The 22133-nt window shown below is 38.2% G+C and overlaps 1 protein-coding gene across 3 annotated transcripts in view; it reads right to left on the reverse strand.

The window, feature by feature from the left end:
* The window catches only part of RALGAPA1 (Ral GTPase activating protein catalytic subunit alpha 1), a gene marked incomplete at its 3' end in the record, with an annotated part of 235275 nt that overhangs the window by 34958 nt on the left and 178184 nt on the right, over positions 1–22133 (reverse strand). For all 3 annotated transcript variants that reach the window (XM_079701197.1, XM_079701195.1, XM_079701196.1), the window contains one exon: positions 6033–6188. In XM_079701197.1, coding sequence (XP_079557323.1) covers positions 6033–6188 — 156 coding nt within the window. The remainder of the gene's footprint in view (positions 1–6032; positions 6189–22133) is intronic.

Raw genomic sequence — 22133 nt, forward strand, 5'->3', positions numbered from 1 at the left:
TAGGTATTATACATGTGAAAGAAGTTATGTTTTGAAATTTTCTCACTACAACAAACAAATAAGCCCTTTAAATTGTTCTATTTAAGTAAAAAAAAAGCCTATCTAGCCAGGGTAATTTTCTTCAAAAAAACAGGTATAGTTACTTTGACAACTAATATAATAGCATGCTTGCATTATAAATTTTTTAAAAATTATAAACACATGCTTGCATTTTTAAAAGTTACATTATTTCTGGCATCTCGATACTAAACAATTGGAATACTATGCCATTAATTGCCTGCAGTCTTTCTCTAATAATTTGAAGAAAACCCAAAAAACTAAATAACTGGAAAAAAATACTTGTACTATTCCACTTGTTAAATTGCTAAATAATTTTACATTTAGAATTAATTAGGTTAAAGGGGGAAAAAAACACAAAATTTTCTTCTAGGGTGTTATGTCAGCAAAATGGTGGACCAAGCAAGCTCTTGTTTCTCCACAGAGACATTGAAAAAACATGATTATATACAGAAAACCCTGATTCCACAACAAAACCTGTTAGAATATATGAATTCAGCAAAGTTGCACAATACAAAATTAACACACAGAAATCAGCTGCATTTTTAACAATGAACAATCCAAAAAGGAAATTATAAAAACAATTCCATTTATAATTGCATCAGAAAGAATAAAATTCTAAGGCATAAATTTAACTAAGGAGGAGAAAGGCATATATGTTGAAAACTACTGCTGAAAGAAATGAAAGACTACATAAATCGAAAGATATCCCATGTTCATGGATTGGAAGGTTTAATATTATTAAAATGACAAAACTACTCAAAGTGATCCAAAGATTCAATGCAATCCTATCAAAATCCCAACACGATTTTTCATAGAAATAGAAAAACCCATCTTAAAATTCATATGGAATCTCAAGAGACTCTGAATAGTAAAAGGAATCTTGAAAAAGAAGAATGAAGTTGTAGAACTCACATTACTTAACTTCAAAACTTACTACAAAGCTACAGTAATTAAAGCATTTAATTAAAGCAAAAGGACATTCAGACCAATGGAACAGAACAGGGAGCCCAGAAATAAAGCTTTGCATAGATGGCCAATTGATTTTTGACAAGGATGCCAAGATCATTCAATAAAGGACTGTGTAGTCTTTTAAACAAATGGTGGTGGGACAAATGGATAGCCACGTGCAAAAGAATGAAGTCAGACTTTTATCTCATACTACACACAAAGAATAACTAAAAATGGATCCAAAACCTAAATGTAAAAGCTAAAACTATAATACTCTTAGAAGAAAACATACAGGAAAATATTCACAACACTGGATTTAGCAATGGTTTCTTGAACTGATACCAGAAGCAGAAGCAACAAAAGAAAATATAGATAAATTGAGCTCCATCAAAATAAAAACTTCTGTGCCTCAAAGGACACTATCAAGAGAGAGAGAAGACAACCCCAAAAATGGGAGAAAAATACTTGCTAGTCATATATCTGATAAGAGATTAACATCTAGAATATATAAAGAACTCCAACAACGCAAGAAAATTACAAACAACCTAATTAAAAAAAATGGGTAAAAGAGCTGAACAGACATTTCTCCAAAGAAGATATACAAATGGCCAATAAGCACATGAAAAGATGCACATCATTAGTCATTAGGGAAATGCAAGTCAAAACCACAAAGCATAATACTTTGTGCCTATTAGGATAGCTAATAACAAGTGTTGGCAAGGATGTGGAAAAACTGGAACTCTTGTGCATTGCTGGGAGAAATGTCAAATGGCACAGTCACTATGGAAAACAGTTTGACAGTTCCTTTAGAAAGCTAAACATATAATTTCCATATTACCCAGCAATTCAACTCATAGGTCTATACCTAAAAGAACTGAAGACAGGGATTCAAACAAATACCTGCAGGACAATGTTCATTGCAGCATTATTCACAACAGCTAAAAAGTGGAAACAACCCAGAGAAGAAGAATGAGAGAATGAAAACGCATCAGAACCAGAGTTAGATATGGCAGGGATGCTGGAATTACAACTATGATTAACATGCTAAGGGAACTAATGGAAAAAGTAGTCAAAGTATGGATGGATGAACAGATGGATAATGTAAGCAGAGAGATGGACATTCTCAGAAAGAATCAAAAAGAAATGCTAGAGATAAAAAATATGTAAGTGAAATGAAGAAAGCCTCTGATGGGATCATTAGTAGACTGGACATGTCTGAGGAAAGAATCTCTGAGCTTGAGGATATAATAATAGAAACTTCTAAAACTGAAAACCAAAGAGAAAAAAGACTGAAAAAAAAAAACCCATAACAGAATATCCAAGAACTGTGGGACAACCACAAAAAGTGTAACATTTATGTACAGAAGGAGAAGAAAGAGAGAAAGAAACAGAAGAAATATTCGAAGCAATAAGGATTGAGAATTGCCCCAAATTAATGTTAGACACCTAACAACAGATCCAGGAAGCTCAGAGAACACTAAGCAGGATAAATGGCCCCCAAACTACATCCAGGCATATCACATGCAAACTTCAGAAAATCAAAGATGAAAAAATCTTGAGAAAAGCCAGAGGGGGGAAAAACATTTTACCTATGGAGGAGCAAAGATAAGGATTACATCTGACTTCTCCCCAGAAATTATGCAAGCAAGAAGAGAGTGGAGTGAAATATTTAAGTGCTGAGAGAAAACTCTACTAATTTAGAATTCGGTACCCTGTGAAATTATCCTTCAAAAGTAAAGAAGAATAAAGACATTCTCAGACAAACAAAAATTGAGGGAATTTGCTGCCAGTAGACTGGCCTTACAAGAAATGCCTTTCAGAGGGAAGGAAAACAATATAGGAAAGAAATTCAGATCTACATATAGAAAGGAAGAGCATCAGAGAATCAATAATTGAAGGCAAAATAAAACTTTATTTTTCTTATTCTTAATTAATCGAACACATAACAGTTTGTTCAAGATTATAAATGGCAACAATGTATTTGATAATGTATGCTTATGTATACACATGGTTATGTATAAGTGAAATAAATGATAGCAATGACACAAGGGATAGGAGGGAAGAATTAGGCATATTGTGCTATTATAAGGTACTTGCAGTGAACCAGTATAGTATTATTTGAAAGTGGACTTAGATTAGTTGTAAATGTATAGTACAAACTCTAGGGCAAGAACTGGAAAAAAATTTAAAAAGAAAAATATATAAATGATATGCTAAGAAAGGAGAGAAAACGGAATCGTAAAATGCTCAATTATAACCACAAATGGCAGAAAAAAATGTAAAATAATCCAATTATATTAATGATCACTTTAAATGTCAATGGTCCAAATACACAGAGATTGTCAGAGCGGATCAAAAAAAACAAGCCCCAACTGTGTGAGGCTTGAAACCAACTTTATAAGAAACCAACTTTAAATATAAAGATACATATAGATTAAAAGTAAAGGGATGGAGAAAGATATATCATGATACCACTAGTAAGAAAGTAGCTATACTAATTTTAGAAAGAGTACACTTCAGAGCAAGGAAAGTTATCAGGGATAAAGAGTGGCATAATCTAATGATTAAGAGGTCAGTATTCCAAGAAGACATAACCAATCCTTAAGGTGTATATGCGTAACAACAGAGTGCCAAAATACGTGAGGCAAAAACTGATAGAACTGCAAGGAAAATAAAAGAATCCACTATTATAGTTGGAGACTTTAATACCCCTCTCAGAAAAGGAGAGATCCAAGCAGGCAGAAAATTGGTAAGGATATAGTTGAACTCAACAGCTCCATCAATCAAGTGAATATAATTGACATTCATAGACTATTTCATTTAACAATAGCAGATCACACATTCTTCCCAGACTCACATGGAACATTCACCAGATAGACTACATCTGGGCCATAAAACACACCTTAACAAATTAAAAAAAATAGAAATCATATGATGTCTGCTCTCAGACCATGATGGAATTAAACTAGAAATCAATAACAAAAAGATAGCTGGTAAAGCCCAAAATAATTGGAAATTGAACAACACAGTTCTAAGTACCACATGGGTCAAAGAATTCTCATGAGAAAATAAAAAATATTTTGAACCAAGTGAAAATGAAAAAGTTCTGGAAATGGATACTTGTGATGGTTGTACAACACTGTAAATGTACTTTGCACCAAAGAACTGTACATTTAAAAATGGTTAAAATGATAAATTTTGTTTTAAATATATTTTTCCACAATAAAAAATTTCTATACTTATAGATGAAATAAACTATTAGTGTTCAAGGTTTAATCCCTCAACATTCCCTAATAAATCCAGTACTTAAACATTTCACCATTTAAGGGTATAATTTTAATTAGAACTCAACCATTTAACAATTCTTAAATGGTGTTATCTCCAAAATTAATTTTGCTATGATAATGGATTGTTAAACATCCATTTCAGACTCTTCTTAAATAATTAAGGACAGACCTTTGTGACTGTTGTGAAGGAAATAAGAAATCTTACTTATTTGAGATATTTCTACAAAGGCTGCAGGAATAAAATTTCAAGTACCTTTTAACCATCAGGTTTAATATACTGAAGTAAAAATATCCTGATGTAAGTTTCTTTAAAAAAAATTTCAACAAAAAATGATATACTTTGTTCTGCTCTTATGTTTGCAATTGAAAATACTATTAATTTTAGACTCTTTTGAAAAGGAAAAGAGGGTTTTCTTTTGCTCCGGGGTTAAAAAGTTGTATCCATGGAGCCATGAAAATGAGGATCACTGCCAAGTCCTAATGTTTAAAATAATTTATCTTTTTGCACGATACTCATAATTGCCTCTAATTTGAGTATGGCTTATTTTCATACAAATTTAAAATGAGGTGATGGAAGAAAGTGCTTAATTGAAGTTCTAACGAAGTTTTACTCCAATCCAACTCTTCACCATTTTCTTGTCAGTATTCATGTCTCATTCTGTACTTCTAAAAACTACATGTCAAGATATTCCATAGCAAATCTGTTACTAAATATACTTACTTTCCTACACATCAATTACCTCCACCTTTATACACATTCCAATCTAATCAGCATCCATATATTAGTTGTTCTAACCATTACTCATTTAGTAGGCAATTTCCAACAGTATTCTAAAGTGTAAACAAAAGGCATCAAGGGTACTGAATCAATCTTATAAAATATTTGAGAGGAATTCTGAAGTTCCTTTTCAAAAGAGTATAAGGATAACACTGTTTTCATAGGCTATTAATGAAGTGTGAAGATTTTTGATATCAGGCAACATGATAATAGGGTACCAAGTAAAATGATCTTGATATTGAGTTGGTTACATTCAGTAGTAGTTTTGAATAAATTGAGGAGTAGAAGAAGAAGAGAAGATAAAGAAATGTTCGACAAGGTTTCACTTTAAAAAAATGTTTCTCCCTAAAAAAATTAAACTTGGATTGAACACACACAACTTTATTCTGAGGTATGTCTGTGTCACTAGAGTGATTTTTGAATGCTGGTGCTGGCTACAGCAAAATGGTGGTGTAGGTTTTAAAAGACATGGACCATCGAAACCATTCCACTATATCTCCCATAAATATTCTAAGGCAGTAAAATCTATTTTAATGAATTAATGCTTATTTTACCTGCTATATTAGCTTTAGTTAAAATTTATGAGAGAGCACGTTATATTTTAAGTGATTTGTAATAATTTACATTTTAATTTTTTTCCTCTCCGTCAATCAATATAAACGTTATATCTCTCCGTGTGTGGGGTCTTGAATTATAATTTCACCAATCTGAACATATACAGAAGTTTTTCAATTTGTCTGATGCCCATTTTCTTGAAGGCAAATGCTTTGTTAAGACTATAACTTTCAATCATATCATTAAGGAAAACAGTTTACTCTGCAACAATACTGTTTCTGAAGACACTACTGGGTGAAGAATGGAGTACTCAGAAATAGTTCTTGATCAGTTAGATGACTTGCTTACATATTTTATGTATTACTAAGATTTTAACTCTGAGCACTTTTTTTCTTAGCACTTACTTTTTTGGTCAAAGAGTCATCAGAATCAGAAGGCATTCTTGTTGATACGTGAAATATTACTTCAACTGTAGAGGTAGCAAAATATGGTGTGGTCAATCCAGTGCTTTTATTTCTTTGTAGTCCTCCCATGAAACCGCAATGGTTTGTAAGATTTACCTAGAAGCAATGAAAAGACACATACTATTAATTAACTAAACTAAAAACCTCACTATAGAAAAAAAACTCAAATTTCTCACTTTGCAAAAACATGAGGAATGAAGTCTTCTGCATGTTATCAACTATGGCTTGACCCAGAATTATTAGTTAGAGCTATTCAAGTCACACTGGTAGATTTTCTTAAGTATTTGAGGGTCCCTAATTAGTAGGAACTAATTAGCAAAGAAATCAATCACTGTGCACTATGCATCTCTTGTTAGGCTACCAGGTGCTAAATGGTAACGGCTGTGTGGGATGCCGAGGGCAGAGAGTAAAAACCAAGTGGCAAAAATCAAGACTGGAAATGATTTGGGGATAAGTTAAAACAGTAATGTCACTTTGATAAAATGATTAATTGTGTCATATTTACTCATTGAAATTGGCTTCCTAATTAATAGTACCTATCATAGCCCAGAACTTAACTACACTTCAAATGCATTAAAAAAACTACAAATTAATCTGTGCAAAGTCTTTTAAATCTCCTTTTTTCCTGATTATAAATATGATATATTTACTATCAGTGTTGTTGCACTTGACGATATCCCCTGGACTTGTGTGATGCAAAGAAGCCAGCAACTTGTGTTCATTGTAGAAAATCAAAGAAATATTGTAAAAAAAAAAACAAAATTTAAACACTGCTTGTATCTCTCCATTCAGAGAAACCAGTTATGTACCTGCTTGTAAAAAACAAAATATAAATATGTGAAAAAGTGGAAACCTATAAAAACAAATTTCTGCACCGTGTGAACTGAACACATCTCAACTATCCATATCAGTTACTAATGGCTGAATGTATGAATAACAAGTTAGTTTTTATGCCATTACTACAAGATTTCCTCAATCATTTATAATATTTTAAATTTATTTTTTAACTCAGTAATACATTCATAAAATTAAAAGTTCAAAAGATACAGCAAAATTTTTCCTTCCATATCTCTCATCTCTAGCTACTCAGTTCCACTCCAAGAAAGCAATTTAAGTATGCTTCCAAAAGTGTTCTCTATATACAATTAAATTTTTAAAGGAATGTATGCACATATACACATGTATGTATGTACACATGTGCACACACAACACGGATACAAAATGTTCTGCACCTTGATTTTTTGCATTTAAAATACCTTGAAAAATACTCCTTATTAGTAAGTAAAGAGCCTTCTCATTATTTTTTTCATGGCTTCACATAAGTCCCTTTTCTTGATGTACAATAATTTAACTGGCGCTCTACTTGACGGATATTTAGGCTTTCCCAATCTTTTGCTATTACAGTCAATGCTACAATGAATAACACTGAACACATGTCATGCTGCATTTGTGAAAGTAGATCTGTACGACAGATTCAAAAGTAGAAATGTAGTCAAAGGGCATGTGCACATCTAATTTTGAAACTGACTACCAAATTGCTCTCCATAGATGGTACCAACAGTGCATGAGAGTGCCTGTTCCCCTCATATGCTCTCAAATATATTATCAAACTTTATGACCTTTGCTAATCTGTTAGGTTAAAAAATGGTATCAGTGTACATCTTTGTTCTGTTTTGTTTTAGTGAGAAAGTTATTTACTTTCAGGTCAATTCTCTGATTATGTAAAGGAGAAAATCTCAGTTTAGTGCTCCTTTGCTATAAATAATTCTGTAACACTTGCAGATCTCTATTTTTTAATTAAACATTTTATCTGGAGGTAATTATAGATTTACACAAAGTTTTAAGAAATAATGAGATCCTATGTACCCTTTACCCAGATTCCCCAATGCAAAATCATATTATAACCAGGATACTGATATTGACATGATTCAGAGACAACATTTTCATTACCACAAGGATTCCGTGTTGCCCTGTTACATGAGCAACACTCACTTCCGTCCTTCCCTACCCTCCTTTTTAACCCCTGGCAATCACTAACCTGTTCTTTACTACTAAAACTGTCATTCCAAGAATGTTATATAAGTGGAATTATATGGCATTTGGAGATTTTTGCCATTATCTTTCTGTTCATGATTTCAAGTTTGATCCTACTGTATATGGAGAAAACACTGTATGATTTCAATGCTTTTAAACTTGCTGAAGTTTATTTTAATGGCCCATATATGGCCTCTCTTGGTGTATGTTCCATGGGCACTTGAAAATAATATGTATTATGGTATTGGTGGGTGGAGTGTTCTATAAATGGCAATTAGATCCTGTTGGTTGGTGGTGGTGTTGAGTCCTTCTATATACTTGCTAATTTTCTGTCTACTTCTCTCAGTTGAGAGAGGGGTGAAATCTCCATTTATAATTGTGAATTTGTCTATTTCTTCTTTCAGTTCTATCAGCTTTGCTTCACATATTTTGCAGTTGTGTTGTTTGCTGCACACACATTTAGGATTGTTAAGTCTTCTTAGTGGACTGACCCTTTTATCACTGTTATATAATGTCCCCCCATCTCTGGTAGTTTTCTTTGCTCTGAAGCCTACGTTATCTAATATTAATTCAGCCACTCTGGCGTTCCTTTGATTAAGGTTTGCACAATATAATTTTTTCTATCCATTTACTTTCTACCAGCCTATATTGTTATATTTGAAGTGAGTTTCTTTTACAAAGCATATAGGTGAGTCACGTTTTTTTTTTTTTTTTTTTTTGCGGTACGCGGGCCTCTCACTGTTGTGGCCTCTCCTGTTGCGAAGCACAGGCTCCAGACGCGCAGGCTCGGCGGACATGGCTCACGGGCCTAGCCGCTCCGCAGCATGTGGGATCTTCCCGGACCGGGCCACGAACCTGTGTCCCCTTCACTGGCAGGCGGACTCTCAACCACTGCGCCACCAGGGAAGCCCTGAGTCACGTTTTTTAATCCACTCTGACAATTTATTTGTATTTTTTAATACTTATTTATTTATTTATTTTTGGCTATGTTGGGTCTTCATTGCTGCATGCAGGCTTCCTCTAGTTGCGGTGAGCGGGGGCTACTCTTTGTTGTGGTGCGTGGGCTTCTCATTGCGATGGCTTCTCTTGTTGTGGAGCACGGGTTCTAGGCGCATGGGCTTCAGTAGTTGTGGCTCGCGGGCTCCAGAGCACAGGCTCAGTAGTTGTGGTGCACGGGCTTAGTTGCTCCGTGGCATGTGGGATCTTCCTGGCCCAGGGCTTGAACCCGTGTCCCCTGCATTGGCAGGCGGATTCTTCACTGTGCCACCAGGGAAGCCCCACTCTGCCAATTTTTTTTTTGGGGGGGGTAGGAGTTTATTAATTAATTTATTTATTTCTGCTGTGTTGGGTCTTCGTTTCTGTGCGAGGGCTTTCTCTAGTTGTGGCAAGCGGGGGCCACTCTTCATCGTGGTGTGCAGGCCTCTCACTATCGTGGCCTCTCTTGTTGTGGAGCACAGGCTCCAGACGCGCAGGCTCAGTAGTTGTGGCTCACGGGCCTAGTTGCTCTGCGGCATGTGGGATCCTCCCAGACCAGGGCTCGAACCCGTGTCCCCTGCATTAGCAGGCAGATTCTCAACCACTGTGCCACCAGGGAAGCCCCACTCTGCCAATTTTTAATTGGTATATTTACATCATTCATATTTCCTGTAATGACTGATACGTTAGAGCTTAAGCTTACCATTTTATTTTTTGTTTTCTGTTTATTTTCTCTGTTTTATTTTTCTTGCCCCCTATGGGTTACTTGAACATATTCTAGAATTCCATTTTTATTTATCATTTTTTGAGTGTACTTTTGTTGTATGTTTTTTACTGGTTGTTCTTGGTATTATACTATATGTACATACCTTATCACAGTCTACTGATGTTGTCATTTTACCAGTTTGAGTGAAATATAGAAACCCTACCTCACTTTATGTCCTTTTACCCTCCCTTGTTTGTAATATAATTGCCATGAATATTTTCATGGCATTACATTTATTTATTTATTTATTTTGCAGCATGTGGGATCTTAGTTCCCCCACCAAGGATCTAACCCGTGCCCCCGGTATTGGGAGCGTGGAGTCTTAACCACTGGACTGCCAGCGAAGTCCCTGTCATTACATTTAAACACGTCAGGTAGTAAAATAATTTTTGCATCAACCATCAAACATAAGAAAACTCAAGAGGAGAAGTAAGTTTAGTGTATTTACCCATATTTTTTCTTGCCATGCTCTTTCTTCCTGATGTTCCAAAGATCCTTCTATCATTTCATTTCTGTTAACAGAATTTCTGCCAGTGGTTCTTTTAGGGCAGGTCTGCTGGCAACAAATTCTCTAAGTTTTCCTTCATCTGAGAATGTTGTGCTTCATTCCTTAGCCAACTATAGGATTCTGGGTTGACAGTTTTTTTCTTTTAATATTTGAAAAATATTATGTCACCTCCTCTGGTCACCACAGTTTCTGATGAGAAATTCACTATCATTCTAATTGTACCCATATAGATAGGTACAAGTTTCCTCTGGATACTTTTGAAATTTTTTTGCCTTTAGTTTTCAGAAGTTTAATTATGATGTGTCTTAGTATGGATCTCTTTCCATATATCCTGTTTGGTTTTCACCAGGTTCTTCAATCTGTAGCTTTATTAGCTTTATTTCTCTTGCCAAATTTGGGAAGTTTTCAACATTATCTCTCAAAGTAGTTTTCAGACCCAACCTCTTTCTCCGCTCCTTCTGGGACTCACAATAACAGGAGTGTTAGATTTTTTGTCATAGTCCCCCCACAGGTCTGTTCATTGCTCTGTTCATCGTCTTTATGTCTATTCTCTCTCTGCTGTTCAGGTTAACTTTTACTGTTCTATGCTCCAATTTACTAATTCTTTCTGTACCCTTATCTCCACCTGACTCTGTTGCTGGGCCAATCTACTGAGTTTTTTATTTCAGTTATTGTATTTTCAATTCTAAAATTTCCATTTAGTTCTTCTTTGTGTTTTGTATTTCTTTGCATAGACTTTCTATTCTTCATTTGTTTCAACTGTGTTCCTAATTGCTTGTTGAAGCATTTCTAATATAGTCACTTTAAAATCTTTGTCATCTTGGTGTTGGCATCTATTGCCTTCTTTTCATTCAGTTTGAGACCTTCCTGGTTTTTGGTATAATTTTTGGTTGAAGCCTGGACATTTTCATATTATGAGACCATGAATCTTATTTAAACCTTCTGTTTTAGTTGGCTGTTTTGCGACACAGCTCCGGAGAAGTGGGGGCTTTCAGCCTCATTATGGCCAGGTGGAGGTAGGAGTTCTGACTTCCTTTGTGGTATCCACTGACACAGCAGTGGAGGTGGTCTCATTATCACTGGGTGATGGTGAAAGGCCTAATTCTCCACTAGACCTCCTCTGACTCCAGTGTAGAGGGGGAGGGGCACCTCATTATGCCTGGGTGGGGCCGAAATTTCAGGTTCCTCATGTAGTCTCCACTGACACTGGTGTTAGACATGGATGGGGGACTTGTTATCAGTTGGCAGAGATGAAACTCTTAGCTTTCTATTTGGTCTTCTCTGATACTATCTTACTCCAGGGTGATGTTCGGGATGCCTCATTATAGTCATTTATTTATTGACTGATTGATTGATTTTGGGCTGCATTGGGTCTTCACTGCTGCACGTGGGCTTTCTCTAGTTGCGGTGAGCGGGCATCTCATTGCAGTGGCTTCTCTTGTTGCGAAGCATGGGCTCTACACGTGGGCTTCAGTAGTTGTGGCATGTGGGCTCAGTAGCTGTGGCTTGCAGGCTCTAGACTGCAGGCTCAGCAGTTGTGGTGAACAGGCTTAGTTGCTCCGCGACATGTGGGATCTTCCCAAACCAGGGCTCGAACCCATGTCCCCTGCACTGGCAGGTGGATTCTTAACCGCTGTGCCACCAGGGAATTCCCCTCATTATAGTCTTGTAAGGGTAGAAGTCTAGGCTTCCTAACCCACTTTTGTTGTCAGGGGTGGGGATGAGGGTCACAGTATTTTCTGTTGTGTTTGGTTGGTGTAGAGCAGTTACTGTTTAAATGTTCTCTGTCTTTCCAGGTTACTCCTTTTTGGGTTTTTTTTTTTTAATTAGTTTCTGCTTTATAACAAAGTGAATCAGTCATACATATACGTCTGTTCCCACATCCCTTCCCTCATGCATCTCCCTCCCTCCCACCCTCCCCATCCAACCCCTCCAGGCGGTCACAAAGCACTGAGTTGATCTCCCTGTGCTCTGCGGCTGCTTCCCACTATCTATCTACCTTACGTTTGGTAGTGTATGTATGTCCATGCCTCTCTTTCGCTTTGTCACAGCTTACCCTTCCCCCTCCCCATATCCTCAAGTCCATTCTCAAGTAGTGTCTTTATTCCCGTTTTACCCCTAGGTTCTTCATGACATTTTTTAAAAATTCCATATATATGTGATAGCATACGGTATTTATCTTTCTCTTTCTGACTTACTTCACTCTGTATGACAGACTCTAGGTCTATCCACCTAATTACAAATAGCTCAGTTTCGTTTCTTTTTATGGCTGAGTAATATTCCATTGTATATATGTGCCACATCTTCTTTATCCATTCGTCCGATGATGGACACTTAGGTTGTTTCCAGCTCCGGGCTATTGTGAATAGAGCTGCAATGAACATTTTGGTACATGTCTCTTTTTGAATTATGGTTTCCTCAGGGTATATGCCTAGTACTGGGACTGCTGGGTCATATGGTAGTTCTATTTTTAGATTTTTAAGGAACCTCCATACTGTTCTCCATAGTGGCTGTACCAATTCACATTCCCACCAGCAGTGTAAGAGTGTTCCCTTTTCTCCACACCCTCTCCAGCATTTATTGTTTCTAGATTTCTTTATGATGGCCATTCTGACTGGTGTGAGATTATATCTCATTGTAGTTTTGATTTGCATTTCTCTAATGATGTTGAGCATTCTTTCATGTGTTTGTTGGCAGTCTGTATATCTTCTTTGGAGAAATGCCTATTTAAGTCTTCTGCCCATTTTTGGATTGGGTTGTTTGTTTTTTTGCTATTGAGCTGCATGAGCTGTTTATAAATTTTGGAGATTAATCCTTTGTCAGTTGCTTCATTTGCAAATATTTTCTCCCATTCTGAGGGTTGTCTCTTGGTCTTGTCTATGGTTTCCTTTGCTGTGCAAAAGCTTTGAAGTTTCATTAGGTCCCATTTGTTTATCTTTGTTTTTATTTCCATTTCTCTAGGAGGTGGGCCCAAAAGGATCTTGCTGTGATTTATGTCATAGAGTGTTCTGCCTATGTTTTCCCTCTAAGAGTTTGGTAGTTTCTGGCCTTACATTTAGGTCTTTAATCCATTTTGAGCTTATTTTTGTGTATGGTGTTAGGGAATGATCTAATCTCATACTTTTACATGTCCCTGTCCAGTTTTCCCAGCACCACTTATTGAAGACGCTGTCCTTTCTCCACTGTACATTCCTGCCTCCTTTATCAAAGATAAGTTGACCATACGTGCATGGGTTTACCTCTGGGCTTTCTATCCTGTTCCATTGATCTATCTTTCTGTTTTTGTACCAGTACCACACTGTCTTGATTACTGTAGCTTTGTAGTATAGTCTGAAGTCAGGGAGCCTGATTCCTCCAGCTCTGTTTTTCGTTCTCAAGATTGCTTTGGCTATTCGGGGTCTTTTGTTTTTCCAAACAAATTTTGAAATTTTTTTGTTCTAGTTCTGTGAAAAATGCCAGTGGTAGTTTGATAGGGATTGCATTGAATCTGTAGATTGCTTTGGGTAGTAGAGTCATTTTCACAATATTGATTCTTCCAATCCAGGAGCATGGTATATCTCTCCATCTATTTGTATCATCTTTAATTTCTTTCATCAGTGTCTTATAATTTTCTGCATACAGGTCTTTTGTCTCCTTAGGTAGCTTTATTCCTAGATATTTTATTCTTTTTGTTGCAATGGTAAATGGGAGTGTTTTCTTGATTTCATTTTCAGATTTTTCATTGTTAGTGTACAGGAATGCCAGAGGTTTCTGTGCATTAGTTTTGTAACCTGCTACTTTACCAAATTCATTGATTAGCTCTAGTAGTTTTCTGGTAGCATCTTTAGGATTCTCTATGTATAGTATCATGTCATCTGCAAACAGTGACAGCTTTACTTCTTCTTTTCCAATTTGGATTCCTTTTATTTCCTTTTCTTCTCTGATTGCTGTGGCTAAAACCTCCAAAACTAGGTTGAATAAGAGTGGTGAGAGTGGGCAGCCTTGTCTTGTTCCTGATCTTAGTGGAAATGGTTTCAGTTTTTCACCATTGAGGACAATGTTGGCTGTGGGTTTGTCATATATGGCCTTTATTATGTTGAGGAAAGTTCCCTCTATGCCTACTTTCTGGAGGGTTTTTATCATAAATGGGTGTTGAATTTTGTCGAAAGCTTTCTCTGCATCTATTGAGATGATCATATGGTTTCTCTTCTTCAATTTGTTAATATGGTGTATCACATTGATTGATTTGCGTATATTGAAGAATCCTTCCATTCCTGGAATAAACCCCACTTGATCATGGTGTATGATCCTTTTAATGTGCTGTTGGATTCTGTTTGCTAGTATTTTGTTGAGGATTTTTGCATCTATGTTCATCAGTGATATTGGCCTGCAGTTTTCTTTCTTTGTGACATCCTTGCCTGGTTTTGGTATCAAGGTGATGGTGGCCTCGTAGAATGAGTTTGGGAGTGTTCCTTCCTCTGAAATTGTTTGGAAGAGTTTGAGAAGGATGGGTGTTAGCTCTTCTCTAAATGTTTGATAGTATTCGCCTGTGAAGCCATCTGGTCCTGGGCTTTTGTTTGTTGGAAGATTTTTAATCACAGTTTCAATTTCAGTGCTTGTGATTGGTCTATTCATATTTTCTATTTCTTCCTGAGTCAGTCTTGGTAGGTTGTGCATTTCTAAGAATTTGTCCATTTCTTCCAGGTTGTCCATTTTATTGGCATAGAGTTTCTTGTAGTAATCTCTCATGATCTTTTGTATTTCTGCAGTGTCAGTTGTTACTTCTCCTTTTCCATTTCTAATTCTACTGATTTGAGTCTTCTCCCTTCTTTTCTTGATGAGTCTGGCTAATGGTTTGTCAATTTTGTTTATCTTCTCAAAGAACCAGCTTTTAGTTTGGTTGATCTTTGCTATCGTTTCCTTCATTTCTTTTTCATTTATTTCTGATCTGATCTTTATGATTTCTTTCCTTCTGCTAACTTTGGGGGTTTTTTGTTCTTCTTCCTCTAATTGCTTTAGGTGCAGGGTCAGGTTGTTTACTCAAGATGTTTCCTGTTTCTTAAGGTGGGATTGTACTGCTATAAACTTCCCCCTTAGAACTGCTTTTGCTGCATCCCATAGGTTTTGGGTTGTCGTGTCTCCATTGTCATTTGTTTCTAGGTATTTTTTTATTTCCTCTTTGATTTCTTGAGCGATCACTTCGTTATTGAGTAGTGTATTGTTTAGCCTCCATGTGTTTGTATTTTTTACAGATCTTTTCCTGTAATTGATGTCTAGTCTCATAGCATTGTGGTCGGAAAAGATACTTGATACAATTTCAATTTTCTTAAATTTACCAAGGCTTGATTTGTGACCCAAGATATGATCTATCCTGGAGAATGTTCCATGAGCACTTGAGAAAAATGTGTATTCGGTTGTTTTTGGATGGAATGTCCTATAAATATCAACTAAGTCCATCTTGTTTAATGTATCATTTAAAGCTTGTGTTTCCTTATTTATTTTCATTTTGGATGATCTGTCCATTGGTGAAAGTGGGGTGTTAAAGTCCCCTACTATGAGTGTGTTACTGTCGATTTCCCCTTTTATGGCTGTTAGTATTTGCCTTATGTATTGAGGTGCTCCTATGTTGGATGCATAAATATTTACAATTGTTATATCTTCTTCTTGGATCGATCCCTTTATCATTATGTAGTGTCCTTCTTTGTCTCTTCTAATAGTCTTTAAAGTCTATTTTGTCTGATATAACAATTGCTACTCCAGCTTTCTTTTGATTTCCATTTGCATGGAATATCTTTTTCCATCCCCTTACATTCAATCTGTATGTGTCTCTAGGTCTGAAGTGGGTCTCTTGTAGACAGCATATATATGGGTCTTGTTTTTGTATCCATTCAGTCAATCTGTGTCTTTTGGTGGGAGCATTTAGTCCATTTACATTTAAGGTAATTATTGATATGTATGTTCCTATTTCCATTTCCTTAATTGCTTTGGGTTTGTTGTTGTAGGTATATTCCTTCTGTTGTGTTTCTTGCCTAGAGAAGTTCCTTTAGCATTTGTTGTAAAGCTGGTTTGGTGGTGCTGAACTCTCTCAGCTTTTGCTTGTCTGTAAAGGTTTTAATTTCTCCATCAAATCTGAATGAGATCCTTGCTGGGTAGAGTCATCTTGGTTGCAGGTTTCTCTCCTTCATCACTTTAATTATGTCCTGCCACTCCCTTCTGGCTTGTAGAGTTTCTGCTGAGAGATCAGCTGTTAACCTGATGGGGATTCCCTTGTGTGTTATTTGTTGTTTTTCCCGGGTTGCTGCTTTTAATATGATTTCTTTGTGTTTAATTTTTGACAGTTTGATTTATATGTGTCTTGGCGTATTTCTCCTTGGGTTTATTCTGTATGGGACTCTCTGTGCCTCCTGGACTTGATTAACTATTTCCTTTCCCATATTAGGGAAGTTTTCAACTATAATCTCTTCAAATATTTTCTCAGTCCCTTTCTTTTTCTCTTCTTCTTCTGGAACCCCTATAATTCGAATGTTGGTGCGTTTAATGTTGTCCCAGAGGTCTCTGAGACGGTCCTCTGTTCTTTTCATTCTTTTTTCTTTATTTTGCTCTGCATCAGTTATTTCCACTATTTTATCTTCCACCTCACTTATCCGTTCTTCTGCCTCAGATATTCTGTTATTGATCCCATCTAGAGTATTTTTCATTTCATTTATTGTGTTTTTAATCGATGCTTGATTCATCTTTAGTTTTTCTAGGTCCTTGTTAACTGTTTCTTGCATTTTGTCTATTCTATTTCCAAGATTTTGGATCTTGGAAATAGAATCTTGGATCATCTTTACTATCATTATTCTGAATTCTTTTTCAGGTAGACTGCCTATTACCTCTTCATTTGTTAGGTCTGGTAGGTTTTTATCTTGCTCCTTCACCTGCTGTTTTTCTGTCTTCTCATTTTGCTTATCTTACTGTGTTTGGGGTCTCCTTTTTGCAGGCTGCAGATTCGTAGTTCCCGTTGTTTTTGATGTCTGTCCCCCGTGGCTAAGGTTGTTTCAGTAGGTTGTGTAGGCTTCCTGGTGGGGGGTACTAGTGCCTGTGTTCTGGTTTTTGAGGCTCGATCTTGTCTTTCTGGTGGACAGGTCCACGTCTGGTGGTGTGTTTTGGGGTGCCTGTGGCCTTATTATGTTTTTAGGCAGCCTCTCTGCTAATGGGTGGGGTTGTGTTCCTGCCTTGCTAGTTGCTTGGCATAGGGTGACCAGCACTGTAGCTTGCTGGTCGTTGACTGAAGCTGGATGCTGGTGTTGAGATGGAGATCTCTGGGAGATTTTCGCCGCTTGATATTACATGGAGCTGGGAGGCCTCTTGTGGACCCGTGTCCTGAAGTTGGCTCTCCCACTTCAGAGTCCCAGCACTGTCTCCTGGCTGCAGCACCAAGAGCCTTTCATCTACCCGGCTCAGAATAAAAGGGAGAAAAAGTAGAAAGAAAGAATTAGAAGAAAGAAAGAGAGAAAGAAAGGAAGAAGGAAAGAAAGGAAGGAAGGAAGGAAGGATGGAGGGAGGGAGGAAGGATGGAAAGAAAGAACGAAAGAAAGGAGGGAGGGAGGGAGGAATGAAAGAAAAAGGAGTGAATGGAAGAAGGGAGGGAGGCAGGGAGGAAGGAAAGAAAGAAAGAAAGAAAGACAGGACGGAGGGAGGGAGGAAGGAAAGAAAAAGAAAGAGTGAAAGGAAGAAGGGTGGGAGGGAGGGAGGAAGGAAAGAAAAAAAGAAGGAAAGGAAAGGAAAGGAGGGGCGGAGGGAGGGAGGGAGGAAGGAAAGAAAAAGAAAGAGTGAAAGGAAGAAGGGAGGGAGGGAGGAAGGAAAGAAAGAGAGAAAGAAGGAAAGGAGGGGCGGAGGGAGGGAGGGAGGAAGGGAAGGTAGGAAAAAAAGAAAGATCAGGTAAAGTAGAATAGAATAAAGTATAAAATATAGTAGTGTTATTAAAATTAAAAAGTAATTATTGAAAAAAAAACGGACAGATAGAACCCTGGGACATATGGTGGAAGCAAAGCTATACAGAGAAAATCTCACACAAAAAGAAAACAGGGGGAAAAATCGAAAATCTTGCTCTCAAAGTCCACCTCCTCAATTTGGGATAATTCGTTGTAAAAAGAGGAAAAGGGGGAAAAGTCTGAAATCTTGCTCTCTAAGTCCACCTCCTTAATTTGGGATAATTTGTTGTAAAAAGAGTAAAAGGGGGGAAAGTCTTAAATCTTGTCCTCAAAGTCCACTTCCTCAATTTGGGATGATTCGCTGTCCATTCATGCAGTCCACAGACGCAGGGCACATCAAGTGGACCGTGGAGCTTTAATCCGCTGCCTCCGAGGCTGCACAGAGAGATTTCCCTGTCTCTTCTCTGCTCTCACAGCGCCGGGGTCTCAGCCTTGGACCCGGCCCCGCCTCTTCGCGTAGGTCGCCGGAGGGCGTCCGTTCTTCGCTCAGACAGGACGGGTTTAAAGGAGCCGCTGATTCGCGGGCTCTGGCTCACTCAGGCAGAGGGGAGGGAGGGGCGCGCAGTGTGGGGCAGGCCTGCGGCAGCAGAGGCCAGCGTGACGTTGCACCAGCCCGAGGCGCTCCGTGCGCTTTCCCGGGAAAGCCGTCCCTGGGTCCCGGGACCCCGGCAGTGGTGGGGTGCACAGGCTCCCCGGAAGGCGGGGTGGACAGTGACCTGCGCTCGCACACAGGCCTTGTGGTGGCGGCAGCAGCAGCCCCAGCGTCCCACGTCCATCTCCGGGGTCCGTGCCTTCAGCCGCGGCTCGCGCCTTTCTCTGGTGCTTCTTTAAGCAGCTCTCTTAATGCCCTCTCCTCGCGCACCAGGAAACAAAAGGGAAGAAAGTCTCTTGCCTCTTCGGCAGCTCCAGACCCTTTCCCCGGACTCCCTCCAGGCTAGCCGTGGTGCACTAACCCCTTCAGGCTCTCTTCCTGCCGCCAGCCCCAGTCCTCTCCCTGCGCTCCGACTGAAACCCGATACCCGAGCCTCAGCTCCCAGCCCCGCCCGCCCCGGTGGCCGAGCAGACAAGCCACTCGGGCTGGTGTGTGCCTGAGGGCACCGATCCTCTGTGCCGGAATCTCTCCGCTTTGCTCTCCACACCCCTGTTGCTGTGCTCTCCTCCGCTACTCCGAAGCTTTCATCCTCCGCCACCTGCAGTCTCCGCCCGCGAAGGGGCTCCTAGTGTGTGGAAACCTTTCCTCCTTCACGGCTCCCTCCCACTGGTGCAGGTCCCGTCCCTATCCTTTTGTCTCTGTTTATTCTTTGTTCTTTTGTCCTACCCAGGTATGTGGGGAGTTTCTTGCCTTTTGGGGGGTTTGAGGTCTTCTGTTAGCGTTCAGTAGGTGTTCTGTAGGAGTTGTTCCACGTGTAGATGAATTTCTGACGTATCTGTGGGGAGGAAGGTGATCTCCGCGTCTTACTCTTCCGCCATCTTCCTCCTTTTCTGATCCTTTGGTTAGAAAGAGTAGGCTTTTGTTGGTTTTTTTTTTTGTCCTGTGCTTGTTGATATTTCTAGGTTGCTGGCTTCTTCAACTCCAAGTCCAAGATATATGAGGCAAAAAGAAAACCTGAGAAATCACCATCATGTCATTCCTTGGTCCTGAAGTCCTGTTGGTCTATCTTCTTTTCTCCACCTTTCAGAGTCTTCCTATGTTTGTTTTACATGTAATGTCCAGGGTGTTTGTTGTACTTAGTGTGAGGAATAGGGAGAGTATATCTACTTGATCTTCCCAGAAGTGAGAGTTCCCACTGCACAACTTAGTAGACTTTAGTATATTCACAGATAAGTACAATCATCACTACAGTCAATTTTATAACATTTTCATCACTTAAAAAGAAACACTATATACCCTTTAGCTGTCACCATAATATTCCCTCACCCTTGCAAACAGACCTAAGCAACCAATAATGTGCTTTACATAGCTATATAATACCTCTTATAGATATTTCATATAAATGGATACATCATCTTTGTGACTGACTTCTTTCACTTACCATGTTTCTAAGGTACATCCACACTGTAGCACATGTCAGTACTTCATTCCTCTTTACGGCTAAATACCATTATGTGGATATACAGCATTATGTTTATCCACCTGAATAATGCTGCTATAAATATTCATGTAAAAGTTTTTGTGTAGACATACATTTTCATTCCCCTTGGGTGTATACCTAAAAGTGGAGCTTCTGGTCACATTCAATGATTTACTGTTTGATGAGCTGCCAGATTGTTTTCCACAGTGGCTGCACGATTTCACATTCCTACTAGCAGTATATGAGGGTTCAGATTACTCTGAATCCTAGCCTACAGTTGTTATTACCTGCCTTTTTTTTAAATAAATTTATTTATTGATTGATTGATTTTTGGCTGTGTTGGGTGGGTCTTCGTTTCTGTGCGAGGGCTTTCTCTAGTTGTGGCAAGCGGGGGCTACTCTTCATTGCGGTGCGCGGGCCTTTCACTGTTGCGGCCTCTCTTGTTGCGGGGGCACGGGCTCCAGACGCGCAGGCTCAGTAGTTGTGGCTCACGGGCCTAGTTGCTCCGCGGCACGTGGGATCTTCCCAGACCAGGGCTCAAACCCGTGTCCCCTGTTTTGGCAGGCAGATTCTCAACTACTGCGCCACCAGGGAAGCCCTTACCTGACTTTTTTATTCTAGCCAACCTAACGGGTGTGAAGTGGTATCTCACTGTGATTTTGATTTCCATTTCTCTGATAATGATGTCGAACATTTTTTCATGTACTTACTGATCATCTGTATATCTTCTTTGGAAAAATGTTTATTCTGATCCTTTGGCCATTTTTAAATTGGGTTGCCTTCTAATTATTGATTTGGTGAGTTCTTTGTATATTTTAGATACAAGTCCCTTATCACAGTATGACTTGCAATTATTTTCTCCAATTCTGTGGGTTATCTTTTCACTTTGTTAATGGTGCCCTTTGATGCACAAAAGTTTAAATTTTGATGAAGTCCAATCTATTTATTTTCCTTTGTTGCTCATGTTTTAGTGTCATATCTAAGAATACCTTTTATTTGTTAGTTATGTCTCAATAAAGCTGGAAAAGAAGAATCCACTGCCAAATTCAAGGTCATAAAGATCTACCCCTATATTGTCTTCTAAGAATTTTACAGTTTTAGCTCTTACATTTAGGTCTTTGATCCATTTTGAGTTAATTTTTGTATACAGTGTGAGGTAAGATTCCAACTTCATTCTTTTGCTTGCAACTATCCAGCTACTCCAACACCATCTGTTGAAAGGACTTGCTCCACTGGATGGTCTTGGCACCCTTGTTGAAAATCAGTTGACAACAGATGTGTGGGTTTATTTCTGGAATCTCAATTCTATTTCATTAATTGATATATGTATCCTTAGTGCAAGTAACTCGCTGTTTGATTAGAGCTGCTTTGTACTAAGTTTTGAAATCAGGAAGTGTGAGTACTCCTAATTTGTTCTTTTTCAAATGTCCCTTGCTTTTACTAATACTTTTCTAGTTTGTTTTTTTAACAGGACATATATTTATAACATTTCTTTACACTTTCCAAACCACTTTCACATACATAATCTCAAATGAACTTCATATTATATATCTGTTAGGTAAAAAAGCATACTGCTTTTGACAAATAAGCAAAAGGCCAAGAGAACTCAAGTAACTCAGTGAAATAGCAGGTTAGATCAGCTATAAAAATATATATTGAATGCTAAAGGTTTATGCATTGGACACTGTGCAAGGACTGGGATTTAAAAAGAAAAACCAGGAAGATGAAAGA

The sequence above is a fragment of the Hyperoodon ampullatus genome, assembly GCF_949752795.1.
Source record: "Hyperoodon ampullatus genome assembly, chromosome: 3".
In the NCBI taxonomy this organism is placed as follows: Eukaryota; Metazoa; Chordata; class Mammalia; order Artiodactyla; family Ziphiidae; genus Hyperoodon; species Hyperoodon ampullatus.